This window comes from Ostrea edulis, chromosome 5, assembly GCF_947568905.1.
Source record: "Ostrea edulis chromosome 5, xbOstEdul1.1, whole genome shotgun sequence".
NCBI lineage: Eukaryota > Metazoa > Mollusca > Bivalvia > Ostreida > Ostreidae > Ostrea > Ostrea edulis.
Window position 1 is genome coordinate 44,076,244 of NC_079168.1, and position 22,435 is coordinate 44,098,678.

General features: G+C 34.2%; 1 protein-coding gene across 1 annotated transcript; it reads right to left on the reverse strand.

The window, feature by feature from the left end:
• Positions 1 to 1,990: 1,990 nt before the first annotated feature.
• LOC130054537 (uncharacterized) lies at positions 1,991 to 22,435 on the reverse strand. The gene is made up of 2 exons (XM_056164550.1): positions 22,325 to 22,435; positions 1,991 to 4,640 (listed from the first exon to the last, which is right to left on the reverse strand). Exons 1-2 carry the CDS (start codon positions 22,353 to 22,355, stop codon positions 2,560 to 2,562), a joined length of 2,112 nt encoding a protein of 703 aa, XP_056020525.1. The 5' UTR covers positions 22,356 to 22,435; the 3' UTR covers positions 1,991 to 2,559.

Here is a 22,435-nt window from a genome sequence, read left to right on the forward strand (position 1 = left end):
TAAATATCGACAGGAGTTGACACGTTAAAGTACCCCCAATGTTACGCCACTGTGCCCATACATGTAGCATAGTAAGTCTATTTGTGGTACGTCACCTGGTGACGGCTAAATATAAGTGGGACCTAAACTAATGAAATCCTTCGTAACAAATCAAAATAAACAATCTCTCGGATGCAATATAAATGAAAGATTTTGCAATGCAAATGGAAATTATACAATGCAAACGAAAAAAATATATAATACAAATGGAAAATATAGAATACAAATGGAAAATTATACAATACAAATGGAAAATATAGAATACAAATGGAAAATTATACAATACAAATGGAAATTATACAATGCAAATGAAAAATTATACAATGCAAATGGAAAATATAGAATACAAATGGAAAATTATACAATACAAATGGAAAAGATCAAATATTGCAACGTTTGACATGCCATATAAAGATACACTATCTATTAAATGTTTAAATACAAATGTATATTCGAAACTCTAAGTTGTCAGTGTGTAATTTATTCTTTGATAAGTATAATTGCAAAACTTGTTTTGAGATATAGGTAAATATATCAACCTTTGAAATTTGTTTGTATTGCTATTTATATACATGTTCTCCACTAAAAATTGTGAATTATATTGTATTTTTAAAAAATTTAGGGGAGTGACACCCGACTTAGGATTTTGTTTTAGCAAAAGTACCACAAAGGTTTCATTTTTCTTCTGCTTTTTTTTTTTTTTTTTTTGGCTAAAATTTTAAAGCAATACAAGCTTTATTTTCCAGCTATCCCAGTATATGCACTAATTAACACCTATCTGTATAACTAATATAATCCAACTACCCAAATTAACATCATTATTATCCTTGTCCTTGTCCTTTGTACAAAAACCTCAGATCTGCATATATAAAAAAATATTATTGGTCGCATGCTTCTATGTTTAAACTGGTACAATTGATGTCAATTCATAATAGAAAACAAATCTGTAATCTGGGTAAATTTTTAAAAGGTGCTTTACTCTTACGATCTAGCCAAACTATCGTCTAATGTATATGCTGGTTTTTGTTGGTTTCTTTTTTATGTAAACTTGTCTTATAACTCTCTTCATGTATGTCCATCCTCTAATATTCACTCCACTTTTCATACTGTATATATCTTTTTTGTTTATACTTTGTAATTGAATATGTATTATGCTGATGAGCCGTAAGGCTTAAAGCCAATAAACAATACAATACAATAAATTGTCAAACACTTGTGTTAATGTGGTTTGGATAAAAATAAATATAAGAAGACATTTGTATCTTTATAAAGACTTGTTATTAGCATAAATGTACTATAATGAATTAATATTGATAAAAAATAGTATTTGAGTCTCTAAATCGATATGGGTCTTTTCATCAATTTTGGGTAATTAGTTCCCCCGGTCAAAATGGCTGTGATAAGTGAAATTGCAGAGTTTTACAATTTACAGACACTAAGAGCTTTTACGGACTTTAGTTTATGAATTGGGGTAAGAAATTCAACTTAGAAATGATATCTAATGCTGCACATTCTATGTAATAACTTGCAATGCGCAAACATTTTGTTCAGTGATGTAGTGCCAGGGCCCAGCTAAAATTCGGCCAAATATAATAGACATTTTTCCAAATTCATTTCTGCATATCTTGGGAAGTATACAGAATTTCGGGATGGACTTTGGTAGTAATGTAGATTGATTATGTATGAATGTATTAGAATACAGAGTAGAATCTTATACCATTTGCTTTATTGTTTTTACATCGGCGAACCTATATTTAGAGCTCTATACCTTTATTCGTTAATAGTAAATCCAAGCAATACAATTGGCTGTGTGTTACATGTGACACCACCAGATAACTGAAAACTTGTTAAGTGTGGTGGAAAACATCAATCAATCAATCAATGCATTGTGTAACACCATTTACACAGTCAATCCAACCCACTGGATTGACATTACACTAATGATAAGCACTGTAATTGTTAAATTTTATTAAGCATTTCTACATTTACGTTTAACATTTCTACATTTAAAATGAACGAATGCTGCATTGCGTAGTTACAAATACACAGTTACAGGGATTGAATTTTAACCCCGTTAGCTTTCCATACAGGTTGATCAAATTCACCACATGCTGGTGTACATCAAAGTTAGTAACACGGAATGAAGTTTTCCCCCTGAAATTTCAGTATTGCATGAGGAATTAGAAAGTGATCCATTCTATCGAGTCATCCTTTGAAAAGTGCAAAAATGATGAATTTAACCAACACCCCAACCCCAAGTATCACATCACAAAAAGAACATTGACCCCCCCCCCCCCCCCAACTCCACCTTCCTGTAAAGTTAAAACTGATAAAAATATACTTGTTACATTTAATGCTTTAGAATTTGCATGCAATGAAAATACATGTGCAGTAAGAAAATTAACTCTTGCAATTGTTTTCACATACAGTTACAAAGAGGTGGTTTGCTCATTATACACAACATTCCGAAAACATTGACATAATAAAGTCACTGTTGTTAATTCATTTCTTTCACATATCTTATGCTTCTCTGGTCGTAACAAAATGTGCCCATTTCGGCAGGTTTTTCGAGACAGAAGTGTCTTTGCATTGGCGTTTGTTCAGTGGTCTGAATATTCTATATATCTTCTTTCTGATTCTCTTTGCATCTCTATACAACGTTGCAGCATCTAGACAGACGACACCAGTGATAATGGCCAGTATAACTATAATACCGATTGAACCGATGCCGACCGCTGACGCACGATTGTCGCTGGATGTCCAATCTTCTTGCGAGGGATTCACTTTCACCGACCAAGATCTGTTGACCTCGTGTTTATGCAGTGTTCTCGGATTTTTTGTGTCTGGTATCCAATTATGAATGGGTTGTGTAATTTCAGCGTTTTCTGCTCCTTTATATTCTCTTGATTTAGTATTTCTCGCTTGTAAAGAAAACTGTTGTGTTTTAGTGCTTTGTCGAAAAGCAGGCACTATACCCTGTCTGATTGTCGTTTGGGTACGTCTTTGTTGAAGTACTAGTACAGTGGGTGAAATATCCGTGGTAATATCTGCTTCTATCTTTCTTTGTTTGGATACTGTTGTAATCTTTCCGGTAACACTTTGTAGTTGTTTTTCATTCAGTTTTGGTAAAATATCCGGGGCTATTGTCGTTGATCCTAGAGTAAATGAAGACTGTGCGTTAGCACCCATTGGTTTCGCATAGCTCTTCGGTTTTGATGTTGTTTTCACGAATTTTTGCCGATAACGATCATCTAAAGAAGTGGTCGGAGTCTTAAACGTTTCCGTTGCTTTTTCTTGTGTTATCAATCTGTTTTGTCTTGCATGGTGTGGTTTTGAAACATTTGGTGTAGTATTTGGAGAAGTAGGTTGAGTGGACAAGGTCGCTTCAGGAGTGTGTGTTTGTGGAATAATTGACGTTACTGTATTTTCTGCTGCAGTAAACATTGTATGTAGGGAAATTTTCCTTGATGTTTGTTTAGTGCTGTCTTCTGAAAAATTTAAGACTACCTTTAAATTTTTCTGTGTGTAGTCCGGTACGGACTTCCTTCCATTATTTTTCTTTGTCTTCTCATATTTCTTCATCTTTGCTTTTCTTGTTCTTCCAGCTAACTCACGATTTGGATTTCGTATTATTTCAAAGGACGACAAAAGTTGTGGTCTTTCAGTTGTACTTATTGACTTTATCTTTGTAGAGTTTGTACCCTTAACTTGTTTAAGTAGATTGTGGGATCTAGGTATGTCAATTGTTGCAGGTTTTGCTGTAATAGCTGAGAAAGTAGAGTTGGTTTTACCCCGATTTTTCGAATTTGATTTGACTTGCATACCTCTATTTTTCGGTTTAGACGAAGTCGCGTGAGCTTTTCTTTTCATGTTCCGCATATACCCCCTGCTGTTTGGTGTATTGGATGTTCTCCGTGCTCCTGTACGTGTAACATTATTGGATTGTATTCTCGTTTTCTTCTTCCTTCTAAGGTTTCTTTGTTTCTTTCTGTTCTTGTTCGCGTTCCTGCTTCTATGAACCAGTTTTTTAAGTTTTGGTTTAATTGTCCGTGATTTTGAGTTATTCAATTTATAGTTAAGAGATTTACTTTTCGTTTTTACAGCTTTCATACCTCTTGGACTTGAGTATTTTTTCTGTGCTGACGTCAAGAGATGTGGCACAGGAGTCCTGGTTTCCTTTGCTTCAGTTAAAGAATTAGAAATATCCACGGTGGTTATATTTTGTCTCAATTTATTAGATGTTCCAAACGTTTGTGAAAATAGAGATGATGCGTCTGACTTCTGTTTCACCTGCAGTTCGAAATTTTCTGGAAGAGGAATTGGGGGCGGAGGAGGAAGTAATCTCATTTTTTGGGTTGTGGTCGCTAGATTACTAACAGTTGAAGTAACATACATCACATTCTGAATTGGAAAAGGCGTCTGTCTGATAAAGTGATTTGGTTTATGTGTATACGGTTTAGTGGGGCGAGGACGTCGCTTTTTTGGATTTGGGAAAATTTTAAATTCCATGGCTGGTAGGCAATGCCGGTTAGTAGAGCCTTGGGTGCATTGACGACCATCGGTCAGAATTGAGCAGCTCCGTAGCAATATGCAACTAATTACTGCAAGATACATATCAATTTTAGTTAAGTTAATACTCCACAATAAGCATAATTAAGAAGAATTAATAAATTTTCGTTTATCTTGGGCATACATTGTCATATGCCTCCTGCATGTAAGCCCATGTATCAGTGTAGGTGGAAAACATATACATAAGATGTGGTTTATTGATGATATAATGTAGTTATATTTCTTTATCTTTAATTTTTTTTATTATGTATTTACTATATCCTTTAATAGGATAATATCTACATGAAAAAGTGAAGATAGCGAACAGTGATCAATCTCATAACCCCAACATTAACAAAGAGTAGAACATCAAGAGTAGGGAAAACACGGACTCCTTAACACACCAGAGGTGGGATTATGTGCCTAGGAGGAATAAGCATTCCCTGTTGATCGGTCAAACTATATGTTGATCAAGTAAACGGAGTAATCCGTAGTCAAAATCAGTATGTAAAGAACCGCCTAACGATTGATATGAAACACGTCAGACAGCATTCAACCTAATGGTAGGTTGTATTTGTATAACGCTGACTTTGAACCAGACTGTTAAAACCCCTATAATATCACCTTGTTTATCAGTAGCCTACCTTAATTTAAAAACGGATCATACGCAGTTTATGTTCATGCGTACCGGATCAGTTGAGATACATAATCAAGCATCATATGTAGATGATGATGGTATATTGCTACATAAATATGGGAAGTTGACGATGGAGAATCTGAAGTTTGTCATAAAATTGAGTTAGTTTGTGTCGTTCCTTCTACCAATTTAGATGCCGCCTTTAAGATGGTTGCGAGAACTTTTTTTAATTATGAGAACTCGTTTATTAGCCATGATTTCCAAAATTGATTACATATTCTTTTTATTTTTCAACAACATGATTAATTTTCTTTTAGTTATTCGGTCCAGGTATTTCAATCCGAACAAATATGTTTTGGTCATTCGAGTTCGTACTTATTTGCAATTAATATGTAAAATGTGGAAATCCTATTAATTTTGTTTTTGCAATAGTTGTTTTGAATTATATTCAGAATTTACGGTCATTTGTGTAAAACAATTGTGGAATATGAATTACGTAGTATATTATATTATCATATTCTTCATTTTATTATATCATTACACTTATATTTTTAAAATATTTCAATTGTACATCATTGTCAGTTAACAGACGTTAAATCGTGACTAAGAAGAAACTGTTAAGCAATATTTTATTCAGTAGGTGGTTATCTTATTATATATTTGCATTGTATAAAAGATTGAAAAACCTCGCTTTCATCATTTTACAAGTGAGAGGTGAGTGAAATGTCTAAGTACAACAAGCATTCTGAAAGTATTGTATGGCAATACATACTAGTAGTCCTCTACCGGTCGCAAGAATTACTGGACCACAATAATATCCGAAGTTCCTTATGTAGATTATGGTAAAGGGGGGATGGGAAACAAGGATAGGAATGGTTGGAAATCAATTACTATTCGGGTACAAAGACTAAACCAGGAAAAAAGACAAATTCATAATTAGGTTTAGGTCTTTAACCAAGTCAATGAACTGTGAAATGTAGGTGATCATGAATAATTTAGCTACTTTGTTGTATTACTATGCTAGAAGTTTTGATGAGTGTAGTGCTCTTATCTACAGATGTGGATGTGACTTCACTAGTTCTGATCAACTTTGTGGGGGCGAACTAAAAATGTACCAATGATCAAATAAGTATCTGCAAGCACAACAAAACAAAATGTCCGAAAAACTGATAATTCACACTATTTTTCGAAGTCCAAGAGCCGTAACTCAGCGAAAAGTAACAAAATTCAAACTTGATCTGTAACATGTTATGGCAAAACAATGTATCAAATGAATACCTGCAAGCAAAACCCCCAAAAAAGTCCGGAATCTGATCATTCATGCTATTCTTCTAAGTCCAAGGGCAATAACTTATTGAAAAATCAACGGACCAAAAACAAATATCAAATGAATATCTGCAAGCACAACCAAAAAAAAGTGCGGAAAACTGATAATTCATGGGATTTATCTAAGTCCAAGGGTCATAACTAAGTGAAAAATCAACGGACCAAAACCAAATTCAAACTTGATCTGTAACTTGTTATGGCAAAGCAATGTACCAAATATGAAATAAATATCTGCAAGAACAAAGAAAAAAGTGTGAAAAACTGATTTGCAGGACTGGCGGACAGACAGAAAGACAGACAGACGGACGGAGCGCAAACCTAAATTCCCCTTCGACTTCGGGATTCTTTTACTTTCAACTTCCATTTCAACAGCGCAAATAAATCATTCATAAGCTGACTTCCAACTCGACTGCAAAGTTCCAAGAGAGCATTAGCGACACTCTCCGCATCACCACTTTTCAAAGCGAATGGTTCTAGCTAGCATGTAGCATCATCAACAATGGTGTGGATGAATATATCGCCCTTTTTGGTTTTAGAACAGAAATTGACAATATCCATAAATATTTTATAAAACGGCTCCGTTATAATGGGTGTGTTGACCATTGGTGCTTTCAAACGAATTCAATTTTCTCGTTTAATTAAAGTCAGCATTTCGCAATTCTGTGGTCGTTATAACGATTTAGTTTGCCATTACAACCTATCATTGGGTCAAATGCTGTCTGATATGTTTCATACCGATTGTTAGACCGTTCGTGGCACACTGATTTTGACTACAGATAACTCCGTTTACCTTATTAAGATATAGGGCTCACAGTGGGTGTGACCGGTCGACAGGGGATGCTTACTCCTCCTAGGCACCTGGGGCCAGTTTCACAAAACTAACTTACGACTAAGATCTAACTTAAGACATAAATTTTTCCTAAGTTCATTCCTTATCCGTTTCACAAAAAGTGTCGTATCTTAGGATTTTCATAAGTTCTTTCGTAACTTTACGACAGGTAAGTAGGTGTCTTAAGTTCAAACTAAATATGGCGGCGGCCTTTATTTTGCTGTGTCGTCGTCAGGTTGACGAGAAAGGCAGTTCAGACAGGGACGGATCCAGGAATTACGGTTACGGGGGCGCCACTTTATGAGGCAGGGGGTCTGGGGGCGAAGCCCTGGTTTGGGCCCAGGGAGCGAAGCCCCCGAAAGCTCCTCGGTTTTACAGATTTTATAGGGCTTGAAATATATCTCCTATTTAGTCTTTTGTACTATTTTCTATTAATTTTTCATGAGGTGAAATTAATAAAATGACGCAAATTTTAAGTGTTTTTGGAAAAAATTAAAGTTCTCCCAATAAAGTAATTCGAGAAATCAATAGATTTTGTCATTCATTTCTCCGGGAGTGGAAGAAATTATTGCTTCTTACATTGTTTTGTACATTTTTCTAAACAAGATACCACGATTTACGTTAAGTTTGAAAATTTTAGGGGGGGGGGGGCTGCTGCGCCCCCCTTAAATCCGCCACTGTCAGAGATGGAAACAATCCTTTAGATTATATGAACGACATGGAGATTGTTTCAAAATTTAAACTACCACTTCATTTGATCATCGACTTATGCGAAATGATGGAAAACGATTTGAAAAGACCCACTCGTAGGTCCCAATCATTGCCAACATCGTTACAAGTCCTGGCTGCTCTCAGGTTTTATGTCACGGGGAATTTCCAATTGGTGACTGCTGATCTCCACGGTATCAGTAAGTCCAACGTTTCCAGAATAATTAGAGACGTTTCTTCTTTACTTTCAAACATGAGCCCTAACTACATCAAGATACTTGAAGGAGATGTAGAGGGCTTAGTGGAACTTGAAGGTTCCTTATCGAGAGTATCAACCCCACCCGAAATCCCAGAAACACACGTGTTTCCAATTATAGCTTGGATTTTGTCCTCTATTGGAGTGATTTCTACTTCTCTGGGCAGGGGGCCACCGCCAGTTTTTCGCTGTTCTCGTCTATTTAACGCTATCTCCCTTTTCGTATCACTCGTTAAGCAGCTCCATTTCTTTTTTAGCTCATCAACTGTCCTTTTCTGCGTTTACCTTTGCTGTAATTTCTTCCCGTTGTTTTTTTTTTTAGCTGAATTTGTAACGCTGGAGTTCTGTTTGGAAATAACACTTCTTTTCTTTTTTCTACCTCCTCAGTTAAATTTTCTATTTCTGCCGTTGAGATATTAGGATTTCTTTTTGACTGCAACATGTTTATATTTCGAGCATGGCATGGGTTGTGTGGCTCTATTTATTGGTTGAATTGGATAGTGAGTTGAACAATAAAATCATTGAAACATGACAGACCGTCAATTATTGAAATGTGTTGAATTTCTACATGTAGTTGCAATATCGGGCTGAAACAGGTGACAGGGCCAGGCCCCCCTCCCCCCTCTCTCTATGAAACTATGTACCAATGTCAAATTTAATCGTTTGTAGTGTGTATCTAATAAGGTTTTATACCAATTATAATTTTTTAATGATTAATTTACACAAACCATTCATTCACTACCGGTATTTAAACTGTAAATGCAAAATCTGAAAACACTGATTACCTGTTTTGATATACACATATTTAAGATATATCTTAGGAAAAGAGATTTCTTATGAACGTTTCGTGAAACAGTTGTGGATATTCTTAAGAAATTCGTAAGTTAGAACTTAAGAATATCTTACGACACATCTTAAGATATATCTTAGGAAAGTTTTATGAAACTGGGCCCTGATCTCACCTCTGGTGTGTCTATTTTGTATTGCTTATGGGATTTATGAGATTGATCACTGTTTGTTATCTTCACCTTTCATGAGGAACGCGTTTCATTCCTGTCACAAAATATAACAAATATTACCGGCTAGTAAAAGATATGTAAAATAGTTTATTTTATTTTTTTCTGTGCTAATGTGTCCTCCCCAAGATTGGTCATATGCGAGTTCATTTATTGTCTTGGTCTTGTGGAGGTGAATTGGACGTACTACTTGGTCTCCCTGTCGCTTTTCATCTTGGCCTTTCCACTTTCTCTTTCAGATAACGTTCTCCCAGTAAAACGCGAAGTGCATGTCGCACTCCCTAAAAGTGTTAACTGCCTTTGCGCGACATGATTATAGATTTTGGGTCCTCATTTTGAAACTTATTTAATTTTCCGCATTAACTTTAGAGAGTCAGGCAAACACTGATCGATCCCTGGATATACCTGCGGTGGGATCAAGTATCTAGGAGAAGTAAGCATCCCCTTTCGACCGTTCACACCCGCCGTGAACCCTATATCTTGATCAGGTAAGCGGAGTGTTATCTGTAGTCAAAATTAGAGTGCCAAGAACGGCCTAACAATCGGTATAAAACGTGTCAGACAGCATTCGACCCAACGATAGGTTGTATTGGCAAATTAGATTATTATAACGACCATAGAATTTGCAAAAGTTTGACTTTAAACGAGACTGTTGAAACCCCTGCGCCATCAACTTGTTTGCCAGTAGTCTGTCTCGATTTAAAAACTGATCTTGTGCAGAAAAAGCTCTTGTGTATCAAATCAGTTGAGATATAAACCCCATTTGCAGGTAATAATGAAATATTGCTACATGTATGAATATGGGAAGCTGAAAATGGAAAATTTTAAATCATCCCGCTTGTCATAAAGTTGAGTTGTTAGTTTGTCGTTAATATTTATTTTCAATAAGATATAAATCCTATAAAAGATTTTTTAAAAATTAAGACAAGGGCAAACATGAACCCCTGGACATATACCAGAGTGGGGATCAGGTAACTAGGAGGAGTAATTATATCCTGTTGACCGGTCACCCCAGCCGTGCGTCCTATCTCTTGAACAGGTAAACGGAGTAATCCGTAGTCAAATTCAGTATGTAAAGAACATGAAACACACCAGACACCATTCGACCCAATTATTGCTTGTATTTGCAAATTAGATCATTCATACAACCATAGAATTCGCGAAATGAGATATTTAAATGAGACTATTGAAACACCTGTAAAATCAACTTATTTGTCAGAAGCCTGCCTCGATTTGAAAATTGAACATACGCAAAGCATACTATCGCTTAATTATTGAATCAGTTGAGAGACATAAACACCATATGCAAGTGATATTTGAATATTTTTACACAAATATGAAAAGTGCTTTTTCTGCTCTGAAAACCTTTTGGATCAAAACGACACATTAATTCATAAACAGCGTCCTTTGAAATATCCACATTGTTCATACATGTACTTCAAATGCATTCACTGATATCCTAACAAAGCACTCGAAGTCTCAAACTGGGAGACAAGAACAACCTCAAGTATATCCTAGCTAATGCTACGACGATGTAACTGAATTAGGTGATTTCAAGTATATCCTAGCTAATGTTACGACGATGTAACTGAATTAAGTGATTTCAAGTATATCCTAGCTAATGCTACGACGATGTAACTGAATTAAGTGATTTCAATTTCCTTTTCAGTGTAGATACGTTAAGTATATTATTCCGTCCGAATGAGCTAGTATTGTCAAAATCTCTATTACTCTAAAACTGGTCAAGACGAACACGTTTCCTTTTATATTTGATTTTCGCGTTATGAACCATTTTTGGCCGGGTTGCACGAAGTGCAAATCCGGTCTATAGTATGGTGAAGGGCGGGCGGGCGGGCGGGCGGGCGGGTGGGCGGGGAAATTTTGTGAAATCAACTCCTCCTACAGTTTTTAATGTACAACCTTGAAACTTTGCAGAAAGTAAGTATATATATTGAAGTTATGCACTTGGTTTTTTGAAGTCTGACCTTTGTCGACAGGGCCGTAAGTAGGGTTCTAAATCAGGGGAGGCAGGGGATTGGGGGCCGCCGATTGACTTTACGACTGAAAATGACACTTTTTAAATCCCAATTTATCATGTTTGTGTTTCATTTGTACTATGTAAAGAATCGTAATATGGTGTCAAAGACAAAGGTGCTTGTCTTCATTTTAAACATATATCCTATAATATAACATTTATATAATTTTATTTTCTTTTTTGCCAAAAAATCAGACGAGGCAGTTGCCTCGTCTGCCTCATCGGCAGTTACGGCCCTGGTCGAATATGGGCGCTACAGCAAAAAGTTGTTACTAAAAATAGAGTTCAACTTGAAAAAGTTAAGTGAGATTATCTTTTGTGGTTAAATTTAGTTGCACTGCCTCTGAGGAAAAATTCATTTATATATGAGTGTCAAATTTTCTGGGCATGAGTTGTAAATTTGCAATATAAATAGAGAAATTCTGTTTCTTTATCATATAATCATATACAATTCAAGCACCTGAAGTTATTGTTCATTTTAGTTATTATTACTTAATATTACATATATCAGTCAGTGCTCCAAGTTGCGAGTAAAACGGTCGCATTTGCGACCAGAAAATCAATTTTGCGACTAGAGATTATAATTAAGTCGCATTTTCGCGAGTGAAGAAAATTTGGGCAACCAGTAAAATTTTAGAATCGGGATCGGAAGTCTGAATAAATATTTTTAGTCTCGGTCAAAACAATCAAGATGGCGGGAAAACGAGGTTTAGAGCACTTTGGATTTATCAATAGTAAAAAACAGAAGCCTCAGCCTTGTACATGTAACAAAGAAATTCAAGAATCACACGGGGAAAGTTCTGCATCAAAAGATGGCGTAGCAATGTCTAAAGAGAAATGCAAAAGTAAAGGAAGAACCCCAGTCCTGAAATGGCGGAGGAAATTTTCGTGATGGCAAAATATTTTGCAGAATTTGTGAGGCCAATAAGCCTGCAACGTCCACAATTTCTAGACATCCATTGTCCTATTTCGCCACGACCGAGTGTACATCTTTCAAACGTGGAAATGTGAGTATTCACGGTAACAGTAAGAGACATGTCGTTGTCCGTGACTGCATTATTAGCAGTAAGTCGAGCGGGGCAACTGTTGCTGTTAATTTTCAAAGACAATCAAACTCGGGATGTAGTGTTCTTATTGATGCTGGTACTAATTGTTCAGCAAAAGATTCAACAAAACTAGGAGCTCTTAATCTTATTCGCATAACATGATAAGCAGTGAAGGCCCACTTATTGATAACTTTAAAGCAAATCCTTGTGTAGAACGCTGGGTTTCTTCCCCAGAAGCGTACTGTAAAATATACAGGATGGCCCAATGCAATACAACTTTTGCCAGAGTAAATACTTGACTTGTTAGCATCCAGCATGTTTCACAGTACATTTCTATTCAGTTTCAAAATATAAACAAACAAAATGTATACATGGTGTTGATTTTTTACTTGCAAGATATTCATATTTTTAAAAAAAACTTGTAAGTCTTATATTTACAAAAGCTTTTACTATGGCGAGTAGAAATTTTGAACATGGCGACTAGAAATTTGAAAATGGCGACCAGAAATATTTTTAGGTCGCCATAATGCGACCTGATAGCAGATGCGACTTGGAGCACTGTATCATGTTTTTTTATTAATCAATAAAAGCCCTGCGGCATTATGTGATGTGTTTTTTTTTATATATATATCGGCATTTTTACAAGACAAAAATCCGTCCCTGTATCCGGAAACAATCGTGTCCGCTCACGTTACCGATACGGAACTAACATTTTTTCCACTCGTCAAAACTCGTTTTGATTTAATTTACTTTACAATTCTGCCTCCTTCAACACTAAGGCCATAACAAATCATAACAGTCCTCCAGATAACTACCACCAAATAAATCCCTACCCAAATTATTTACTCTAAATATTGCAACCCGGCCAATTGAGTCTTTGACCCATTTTTACGTTATAACGTCTCTTGAAAGGCGTAATTACGCCTTCTGATTCGCGATATAACGCCTTTTCATTCACGTCACTACGTTGGGTTTTTTTCCCGCTTCATTACGCTTTTTCACTTTACATTATACCGTATAAGTTTTACATTATGACCCCTGGATCGAGGCCTCTGCTGGTGGACTGTTAGTCCCCGAGGGTCTCTACAGCCCAGTAGCTAAGTACTTCGTTACTAGCTTGAAAATACGGATATATATTTAATTGCTGTTATAAAATTTAGAAATTCATTTCAAAATTAAGGATTATCTCCCTCATGCATAGCTCATGCATGCATATACGAATTTGGCTCCATTTTTTTTGGCACGCTGTTTTTGACTATATTTAGCTCTAAAACTTCATAGTTATTTCGGATTTCAAACATTTCGGTTGAGCATCACTGAAGAGACATTATTTGTCGAAATGCGCATCCGGTGCATCAAAATTGGTACCGTATAAGTTTTACATTATAATGCCTTTAGTAAGGTGTAATAACACCTTTTATTATATACTTTCAATTTCATCTCTTCTTTTTTCTTTAAAAGTTTGCGGGCATATATCACACGATATATGCCCGGAAACATTCCGGCCCGCAAACATTACGTCACAATCAAATTTCTACGCCGTTAATTTTCAAATTTTTCGTGTTTTTCATCTTTTACTCAGTTAAACCGATAAAGTTATTGTTAAAAATAAAATTATTGTTAGTTTCTAAATGAAATTGAAAGTATATAATAAAAAGGTTATACACTTTGTATGGGAAATATGACGACCTCGTTTTTTGTCGCGAACGGACCTCGCAAGCTCGGTCCGTCTACGCGCCAAAAAACTCGGTCGTCATATTTTCCCATACAAAGTCTATAACCTATAATAATCGCGTTATTACATGTACACCATTTCACTTCGTATACATGTAATTAAGAAATAATGATCGCGTTTTCGTGTATATTGGAGGATAACCTCCGAGGTCGAGAAATGTGAGGTTTGTCTATTTCAAACAACATTTTGGAACCAAGGAAGTTATCCTGCAACATACACGAAAACAAGAATATTACAGCTATTCTACTACGGCTCAAAAATGTACAGCCGATCGTTTTCCGATATAGCTACGAATTAAATCACTGTGACGTCATGGCAGTTTCCGAAACGGTCCAGATCTACAGTGTATTTTGCTGACGAAAAAGGTGAGATGGTAGGGGTATTCTAAATCTATTTTGGAAAAAATAATATTCAAGTATTTAGTTTGATATTAACAGATTATATCAATTGCTTGGAATACAGTTTAAGAAAAACTTGTCTGTGCATGTGTTTCGCTCTCGGAATGCAGATGATTGGTTTATATACTGAAGAACTAATGTTCTTCAGTCATTTACGAATTTGTTTTACAACATAACTATATTGGTTTGATTTTTATGATTATAGAATTGAAATATCAGTCATCGACTTTATTGTTGCATTAGCAAAACTAGAAGTGCAAGCGAGATGTGTAACATTCATAATCAGTTAATACGTTTGAAGGTACATCGTAGAATAATGACCACGGCATTTCTTTGATCTTTGCAATAACCGTGGTAGAATGCCCGTTGAAATGGCGTTATATCGCCTTTTTATGTTGTTACTCCTTTTGAAAGACGCTATGTCTGTCTTTCGCGGTATTCCGCTTTTTTTTTCGCTTTAAAACGCCTTGAATCGCTTTAATACGCGTACGCTGGTTTGAAAGGCGTTTTAAAGCTGGTTTACGTTGCATTATAATGCCTTTTTATGCGTTATAACACCATTTTCCGCAATATAACATTTTTCTAAATACACGTAGAGTTATTTTTCTTTGCACATTCAGACTTGAGTATCGAAGTGACAGAATATTTCACCATTGCGATAAACAAATGTTCAAATTCTGTAAATTTATCATGATTTTCTTTCATATACAAATGAACAGACATGTCAGTTACGTATCAAAACATGTATTACTATCGCTTATGTTTGTTATCAACGTCACTCTGTCAAGATTCCGCTCCCGATAAAGCCAGGCCCGTTTCTAATAATTTGTGGTTTTGATTTCAGGTGATCATACAGTTTAATATTGTTCCTTCGTGCCGGTAAGAGATTACTCATCATGGATAACAATGTCTTTCGTCAGTATTTGACTGTTTAACTACTTCAGTGGACTAGAATTGTTGAAATTCGGAGAACATCTTTCGTGTGGTTTTTGTTATGTCGATATGCCTACCGTTTCTAAAAAGTAATGATCGTTCATGTGCCAGTATAATTCCCTTCACTGAAGCCAAAACGAATGCTGATAATTCTGCCAGTACATCGAATTGATTTGACAAAAGGTTACTCTACTGTCCAATTTAGTCCCTTGAACAACCTTCCTACCGCTTTTTTGTGAGTGCAATTTTGTTAAATTCTCATCCACATAATGAAATTATCTTTTTCTTGGGCATTCTTTTACATAAGCCGTCTTTAATCTTCGTGCTGAACTTTCATTAATTTTTCTATTGAAGATGAGGCTAGATTTGGCTACAGCTTTTCATTACCGTGTTCTGACGCGCAATAAGTAGGAACCCCTCTGTTTGCTGGAGGGGGGTGTGCTAATTTGGGGAATCGTTAATTTTATCCATCATTTTCTGTGTGTGATTATGTCGTCAATCTCCTTTTTTACTATCATTATACTATTGTATTTACATCTGCTAGATATCTTTGTAAGAATTAGCCGTTTATTTCCAGCTTTGTAATTATTATGCATGCTCAATTTTGTTATAATGCTATGAGATGTATGTCTTTCGCAATAAAGAATTATATTATATGACCTTAGCAACATCATATTCAGGACAGATACTACTTCAGACGATATAATTTTAATTTAAAGCATGAAATCGGCCGCTGTAGATTTAAGCATTCTAAACTATTTTCAAGAAAACACACAAGAATTGTAATATAACATCTTTTGTTTAAAAAAGAAATGGAAGAAATAACTGATGATGATTTTGAGCACTTTACAAAAAAATAGCATTGATACTATCATTAATATTAGAACACTTGTGTGGTTTTCAAAAAATTATATATGTATGAAATATCGATCATTCAAACGTGAATTCCCTAATGCAATATCGAAGTGCATCATAGTAAACACATTATTTGAAGAGAAATATAAAATGCAGGTGTGATCGTCCCATTGAATGAAAGCGAAAGAAAGTAAATTCTTTACACATACAAAAAAAAAACCTCAGAAGACCTTCTACTCGCTTTTCATAGGTTGTTATCTAAAGTGCTTATAATGGTTAATTGCATTTAACAGGCTGCATTGATTTGTAAATGTTGAAGTGTCATTGTATGCAAATGAAGCAAACATGGATATTATCAAATTTTGAGTTTCGATGGATTGCAGAAATAAAACCTGCTTCAGAAATGTGATATAAGTGTCATATAATTTATAAATAGAATGAAATGGCTAGAACACAAACATGACTTGGATCTTTGTCACGTGATGATGCCGATTGTTTGGTAGACTGGCTAAGCGGTGTCTGCAACTCCGATTTGCATGTCGCTGTCGCGGTTTTTGAACATCACAATAACCATTATATGAATATTTGCAACTGTAGCGTATTGAAGCCAATTTAACTCTCTAAACATAAATCTATTCATTTAAATGATGCCCAGAAACTTATAACGAGTTGCATTGTCATTCCGAGGAGTAATTTTTTGCAAAATCTTCGAATAACATCATAGATTACAGGAAACGGATACTTTCTAACTTAATCAGACAAATTGGCCGCTCATGGCCGGCGAAGCGGCTGATAAGAGAACGGAACTTTTTGTAAAGATCGACATGACCGAATCTCTCAGGCTACAGAACAGCGAGGTGATACACATGGAGTTGCGAGTTTCTACTCACTAAGTTACATTTTTTGTAACTTTAAAATTATAATACACAGTTGATAAACAGCTGATGAGAATTTTATGCAAATTCTTAATATTCTTGCAAAGAGAGCGAAAATTAGAATATCGTGAAAAAAGTTATATGCTTTAAAACAATTTTCAGATGACACAATTTATGTGCATATTTCAGTTTTTACGGACTTTTAATTTGAATTTTTCGTATAGATGAGAATAAAGCACTAGCTGCTGCGGCATTTGCACGGACTCTCTTGTCTGAAAGCTTTTGATAATTGATAGCCTAAGAGCAGTATGAAGGAAATAAAATCTTCCTAAAATCCATATGAAGTACGTTTGACAAACCTCTTATCTTTATCATTTTATTGTTTCAACTAAGCTTTGTACAATGCTCTTTGAATAAAATTCAATTGTTTTACTCCACTCTGCTCTCCGCTCCATTTTCCGCTCAGCGTTATAGTTTATGCCCAGAAAAGGAGTACAAATTCCTTGAAAAATTTATTGAAGGTCTGTGTAATAAAATGGACATTTGATTACATTTATTTCAGGATATGCTAATGTGTCACACCCAAAGTTTAATTTTAGCATCATCACTGCCACATGGCATATATTAGAATTGTAAAAATCACAAAAACTTGTCTTTGAAGACATTTTCCAATACTTCAAAAACACGGCTTGAATGAATCAGCGCTCTGGTGATGATGTATTGCCTCTCATTGACTATTGATATATGCAATAATTAAAATGCATGCAAAATTCTCAATGTAAAGATGGTCAATTATATATCGTATCCTTATTAGTTTATGAATTATGGGCGTATTATTATGTTTAGAATTTCTCTCATCATTTTCTGTAATACATATTTTCTTTAAGAATGAATGCTACACCAGAGAAATTTGATGATGTTGATAAAAATTGGAGGATATGTGCAACAGTATATTGAAATTGAAAACTTTCAAATTTACTTTCTTTAGTCAAAAGATGCAGTTTTAGTAGAAAGTGATCGGGGGGGGGGGGATTAAAACCCCTGCAAGACTCGAACCCGTAATCTACAGTTCAGCAGTCGACACGCTACCCCACTGAGCTACTCAGCTAGTCAATTAAATCTAAAAGGAGTAGGCGAATATTGTTGACTTTTATATTTTCACCTCTGGTTTAAAAGGAAGTCAGCCATAATGACGATGTAGTATACCTCCTTAAAAAGATTTGCCTATTCGCAGTGTTCTCAGATCTTCTAGTGGGTGAGAACATGTATATTTATGTCTTGAGCAATAAATTGATTATAGAATTTTGATTATGCGTGGCGTCAGTTCAAAAGTATGACAGCATATATATCATTCTACACAACAAACATTGAGGTCATTTTTATTTAATTGTAAACCTTTATGAATATAACAATTACCTATAGCAATCTGAGTTACAGATGGAGTAAATTGAGTATATTTTATGTTTTAAAACTTGTCTTTCTGTTTACCTTCTCCAAAAAATTCACCTTAAAGTACAGTGTTAAATTCGGAATCTTTATTGATGACCGAGCTGAGTAATATTTTATGCATAGAATACCTTGTTACCATGTCATTTCATTTGATAATGACGTCATTAATCGAATTGAATCTAAACTTGTTGATACGCTGGATGAATAATCTAGTTTGATTCCAGGGTACTTATGAAAACGTGTTCGTCTTTGTTTTATAGAAGAATATTTTACATCCCTCAGAGGTTTAAAAAAAAAGTAGCTTGATTGAAATTAACCATATAAAGGCTAAGCATACCGCCATCCCGAATTTCACACATGCGCGCGCGCACGCACGCACGATAGATAGATAGGCCCTATGATGGTACGAACTCTCTAAACCGACGTCTGTATTCTTATCAGAAGCAGCCTTGTGATATATACATGTATGTTCACATTCCAGTACACTTTTACAGATAGAGATTGTTTATTTCTTAATTTAGTTTTCTGAATCGTTTTGTTAACGATGTAGATAATTAATATTTGTCTTTTTTTTCCCGTATTATGTAGTATGTGATTTTGTTCAGTTAATATTTGACTGCATGTTGACGCGGATTGCGTCGATTTGAGGTTTAAATAACCAACAGTGTCGTGGCATCTTCGGTGCTTCTATACATTTCTTATTGGCCTTGTCTCTTTTAAGATCCGACACTTTAAGAAAGTGTATGAGGTGCCGTTTTAATATTTTCGAGGTATTTTCTGATATCAAAAAAAGAATTATTGATATCAATAATTCCAATTCCTGATATCAAAAAATAATTCTTGATATCAACAAATAATTCTTGATATCAAGAAATAGATTTTTTAATATAAAAAATCAAATTCTTGATATTAGAAAATAAGGTTGATTTTTTTATATAAAAAAAATCATATTCTTGATATCAGAAAATAAGATTGATTTTTTTTATATTAAAAAATGTGAACTCTTGATATCAAAAAATAATTTTCTGATATCAAAAAATCGAATTTTTTATATCAAAAATTGAATTTTTTATATAAAATAAGAACTTGGAATTTTTTATATCAAAAAATCAGATTTCTGATATCAAAAATTCTAATTCTTGATATCAATAAATAACTTATTTTTCTGATATCAAGAATTTGATTTTTTGTTATCAGAAAATCATTTTTTGATATCAGGAATTCGAATTCTTGATGTCAGAAAATGATTTTGTGATATCAAAAAATGATTTGTATTTTCTGATTTCAGAAAATAAGACTCATATAAAACTTCGATCGACTTAATGAATGCTCCCTGTGATGCAACCTTCAGCTTCCCGCCTGAAATTTGTTGTGAACCTGTAGATTCATGTGGGGAATAAATGGTTAATCTAATTCATTATGGCAAATTCTTCCATATCTACAATGGTCAGCACTGCTTTGTCCGCGATTCGCTATGAAATGAACGGGGTCGATCCTGAAGAAGTGCAAACGAGATCCGAGGAAAATGATGGAGACGCACTGTACAGGAAGATCAAACTATCATATTCATATAGGCCTATATATTCCTAAACAGCGTAATGTACCTATCACGTTTTCAACACTTCATTTCTAGATCTTGAATATGTCCAGAGTTATCAATTATGTATTTTTTTATATCATAAAATGAATTTTTAATATCAAATATTCAAATTTTTTATATCAGAAAATGATTGTTATTATTTGATATCAAGAATTTGAATTTCTGATATCAAAAAATTTATTTTCTGATATCAAAAAACAAAATAATTCTATCGTTAAAAAAATCTTCAAAGAATCTGAAACATCAACGAATTTTAGAAAGCAAATCGGACACTGTAAACTGTAGTTCAGCGATTTTCTACGGGTCAAGGGAGTATTCATTATTTATGAAGAGATTTTTCGCCATTTTCTTTTATTTTCTGATATCAGAAAATATATTTTGTGATATCAAGAAATCAGTTTGAATTCCTGATATCAGAAAATCATTTTTTGATATCAGGAATTCGATTTTTAATATCAGAAAATGTCTTATATTTTTTATATCAAGAATGTGAATTTTTTTAATATCAAAAATCATATTTCTTGATATCAGAAAATTTGATGTATTTTTTTTATATCAGAAAATGATTTTTGATATCAAATAATCAAAAAATTTTATATCAGAAAATGACTGTTATTATTTGATATCAAGAATTTGAATTTCTGATATCAAAAAATCATTTTCTGATATCAAAAAATAGAGTTTTTGATATCAATGATATTTTTTTAATATCAGAAAATACTTCAAAAATATTGAAACGGCGCCTCATAAAAATGGGGTGTTGTCTGATTTTTGGTGGCTTAATATATCTCTATACTTATGAATTAACAAATTTTGCCGATAAACTCCAAAACGCTTGCTCAAGGGTTACTGCTTGCACCTTTGATGTTATTTCATAAGTGAGGTGAAGTGCGTAAGCTACATGTATAATAGAATCTAACTTGATTAGTAAATATCGTAAAATTAATTAAAAACTTACATTCGTTTTGGATAAGCTACCTTGATAAAACAATAATGAGAATAAAGTGGCGGATCTAAGCCAGTTTTCTGGGGTTTTTTTTTTTTTTTTTAGTGACAACTTAAGATAATACAATATGACGTAAATCCGTTGTTTATCGATGCTTGATATTTATCTTACAGAAAAAAACAAGTTTTGATAATTGTTGAATAAATAGAATATGCCCGTTCGTTTCTTCAATTCGTGATTTTAGTCTTGAATCAGCCTTATGGAAATTTTCAGAAGGAAGCGCCCAGAACAAAGCAACATCATAGACGCTTAGGTCTACAACCAATCGCACTTTCTCGGGCCTTTCCGACAAGCCGAGAAGTTGTGAATGCTTAACAACATGATCAGCATAAAATTGTGTAGGTGCTCAGTGTTAGTTATACTTATGATAGTTTTGACTACGCCCATAATTTCTTCATAAAATTTCATTTTATGAAGATTTATAATCATACTTTTTTGCATCTCATTCAACGAAGGACACCCTCCTTCCCGAGACCAAAGATCTCACTCATCGATTCATATCTAAATGCGATATTCATCACATATTTTCGATGATCTTAATTTTTTTTCTTCCTGATTATAGAAGTCACTGTGCCACTGTTACGACTTTTTGTTATAATTTATCAATAGTAAGTATATATATATATATATATATATATATATATATATATATATATATATATATATAAATTATAACACCCAACCTTACGTTTACCCCTAGGATCTAAACGATACATGTGATAATCAATTAATTGATATATATATATATATATAAACGCTGTAGGGGTTGATTGTTTTACAGGAGAAATGTATCTACAATGTTAATGGTATATAGATGAGCAGATAAAAGATGTATTATATTGGAACATGGACACCTATTGACATTTTCTTAGCAACCATGACCTATTTAAATGTGCATGTCCTACACACACAATTCTATAGAATTTAACTTAGGGGTCTATAAGATTTACATTGATAACATTTCTTCATATAAATACAATCTTTTAATAGTATTTGTGTTTTGCACCGTTCTATATATGTTTAAAAATCTTACCTGATAGGAAAACAAATCCTATGGAAGCCATAGTAACAATATTTTGAAAATTTAGAATAAATTGACAATACTTGCAGTGCAACCCTTCGGTTTCGTATTATTATCTAATGC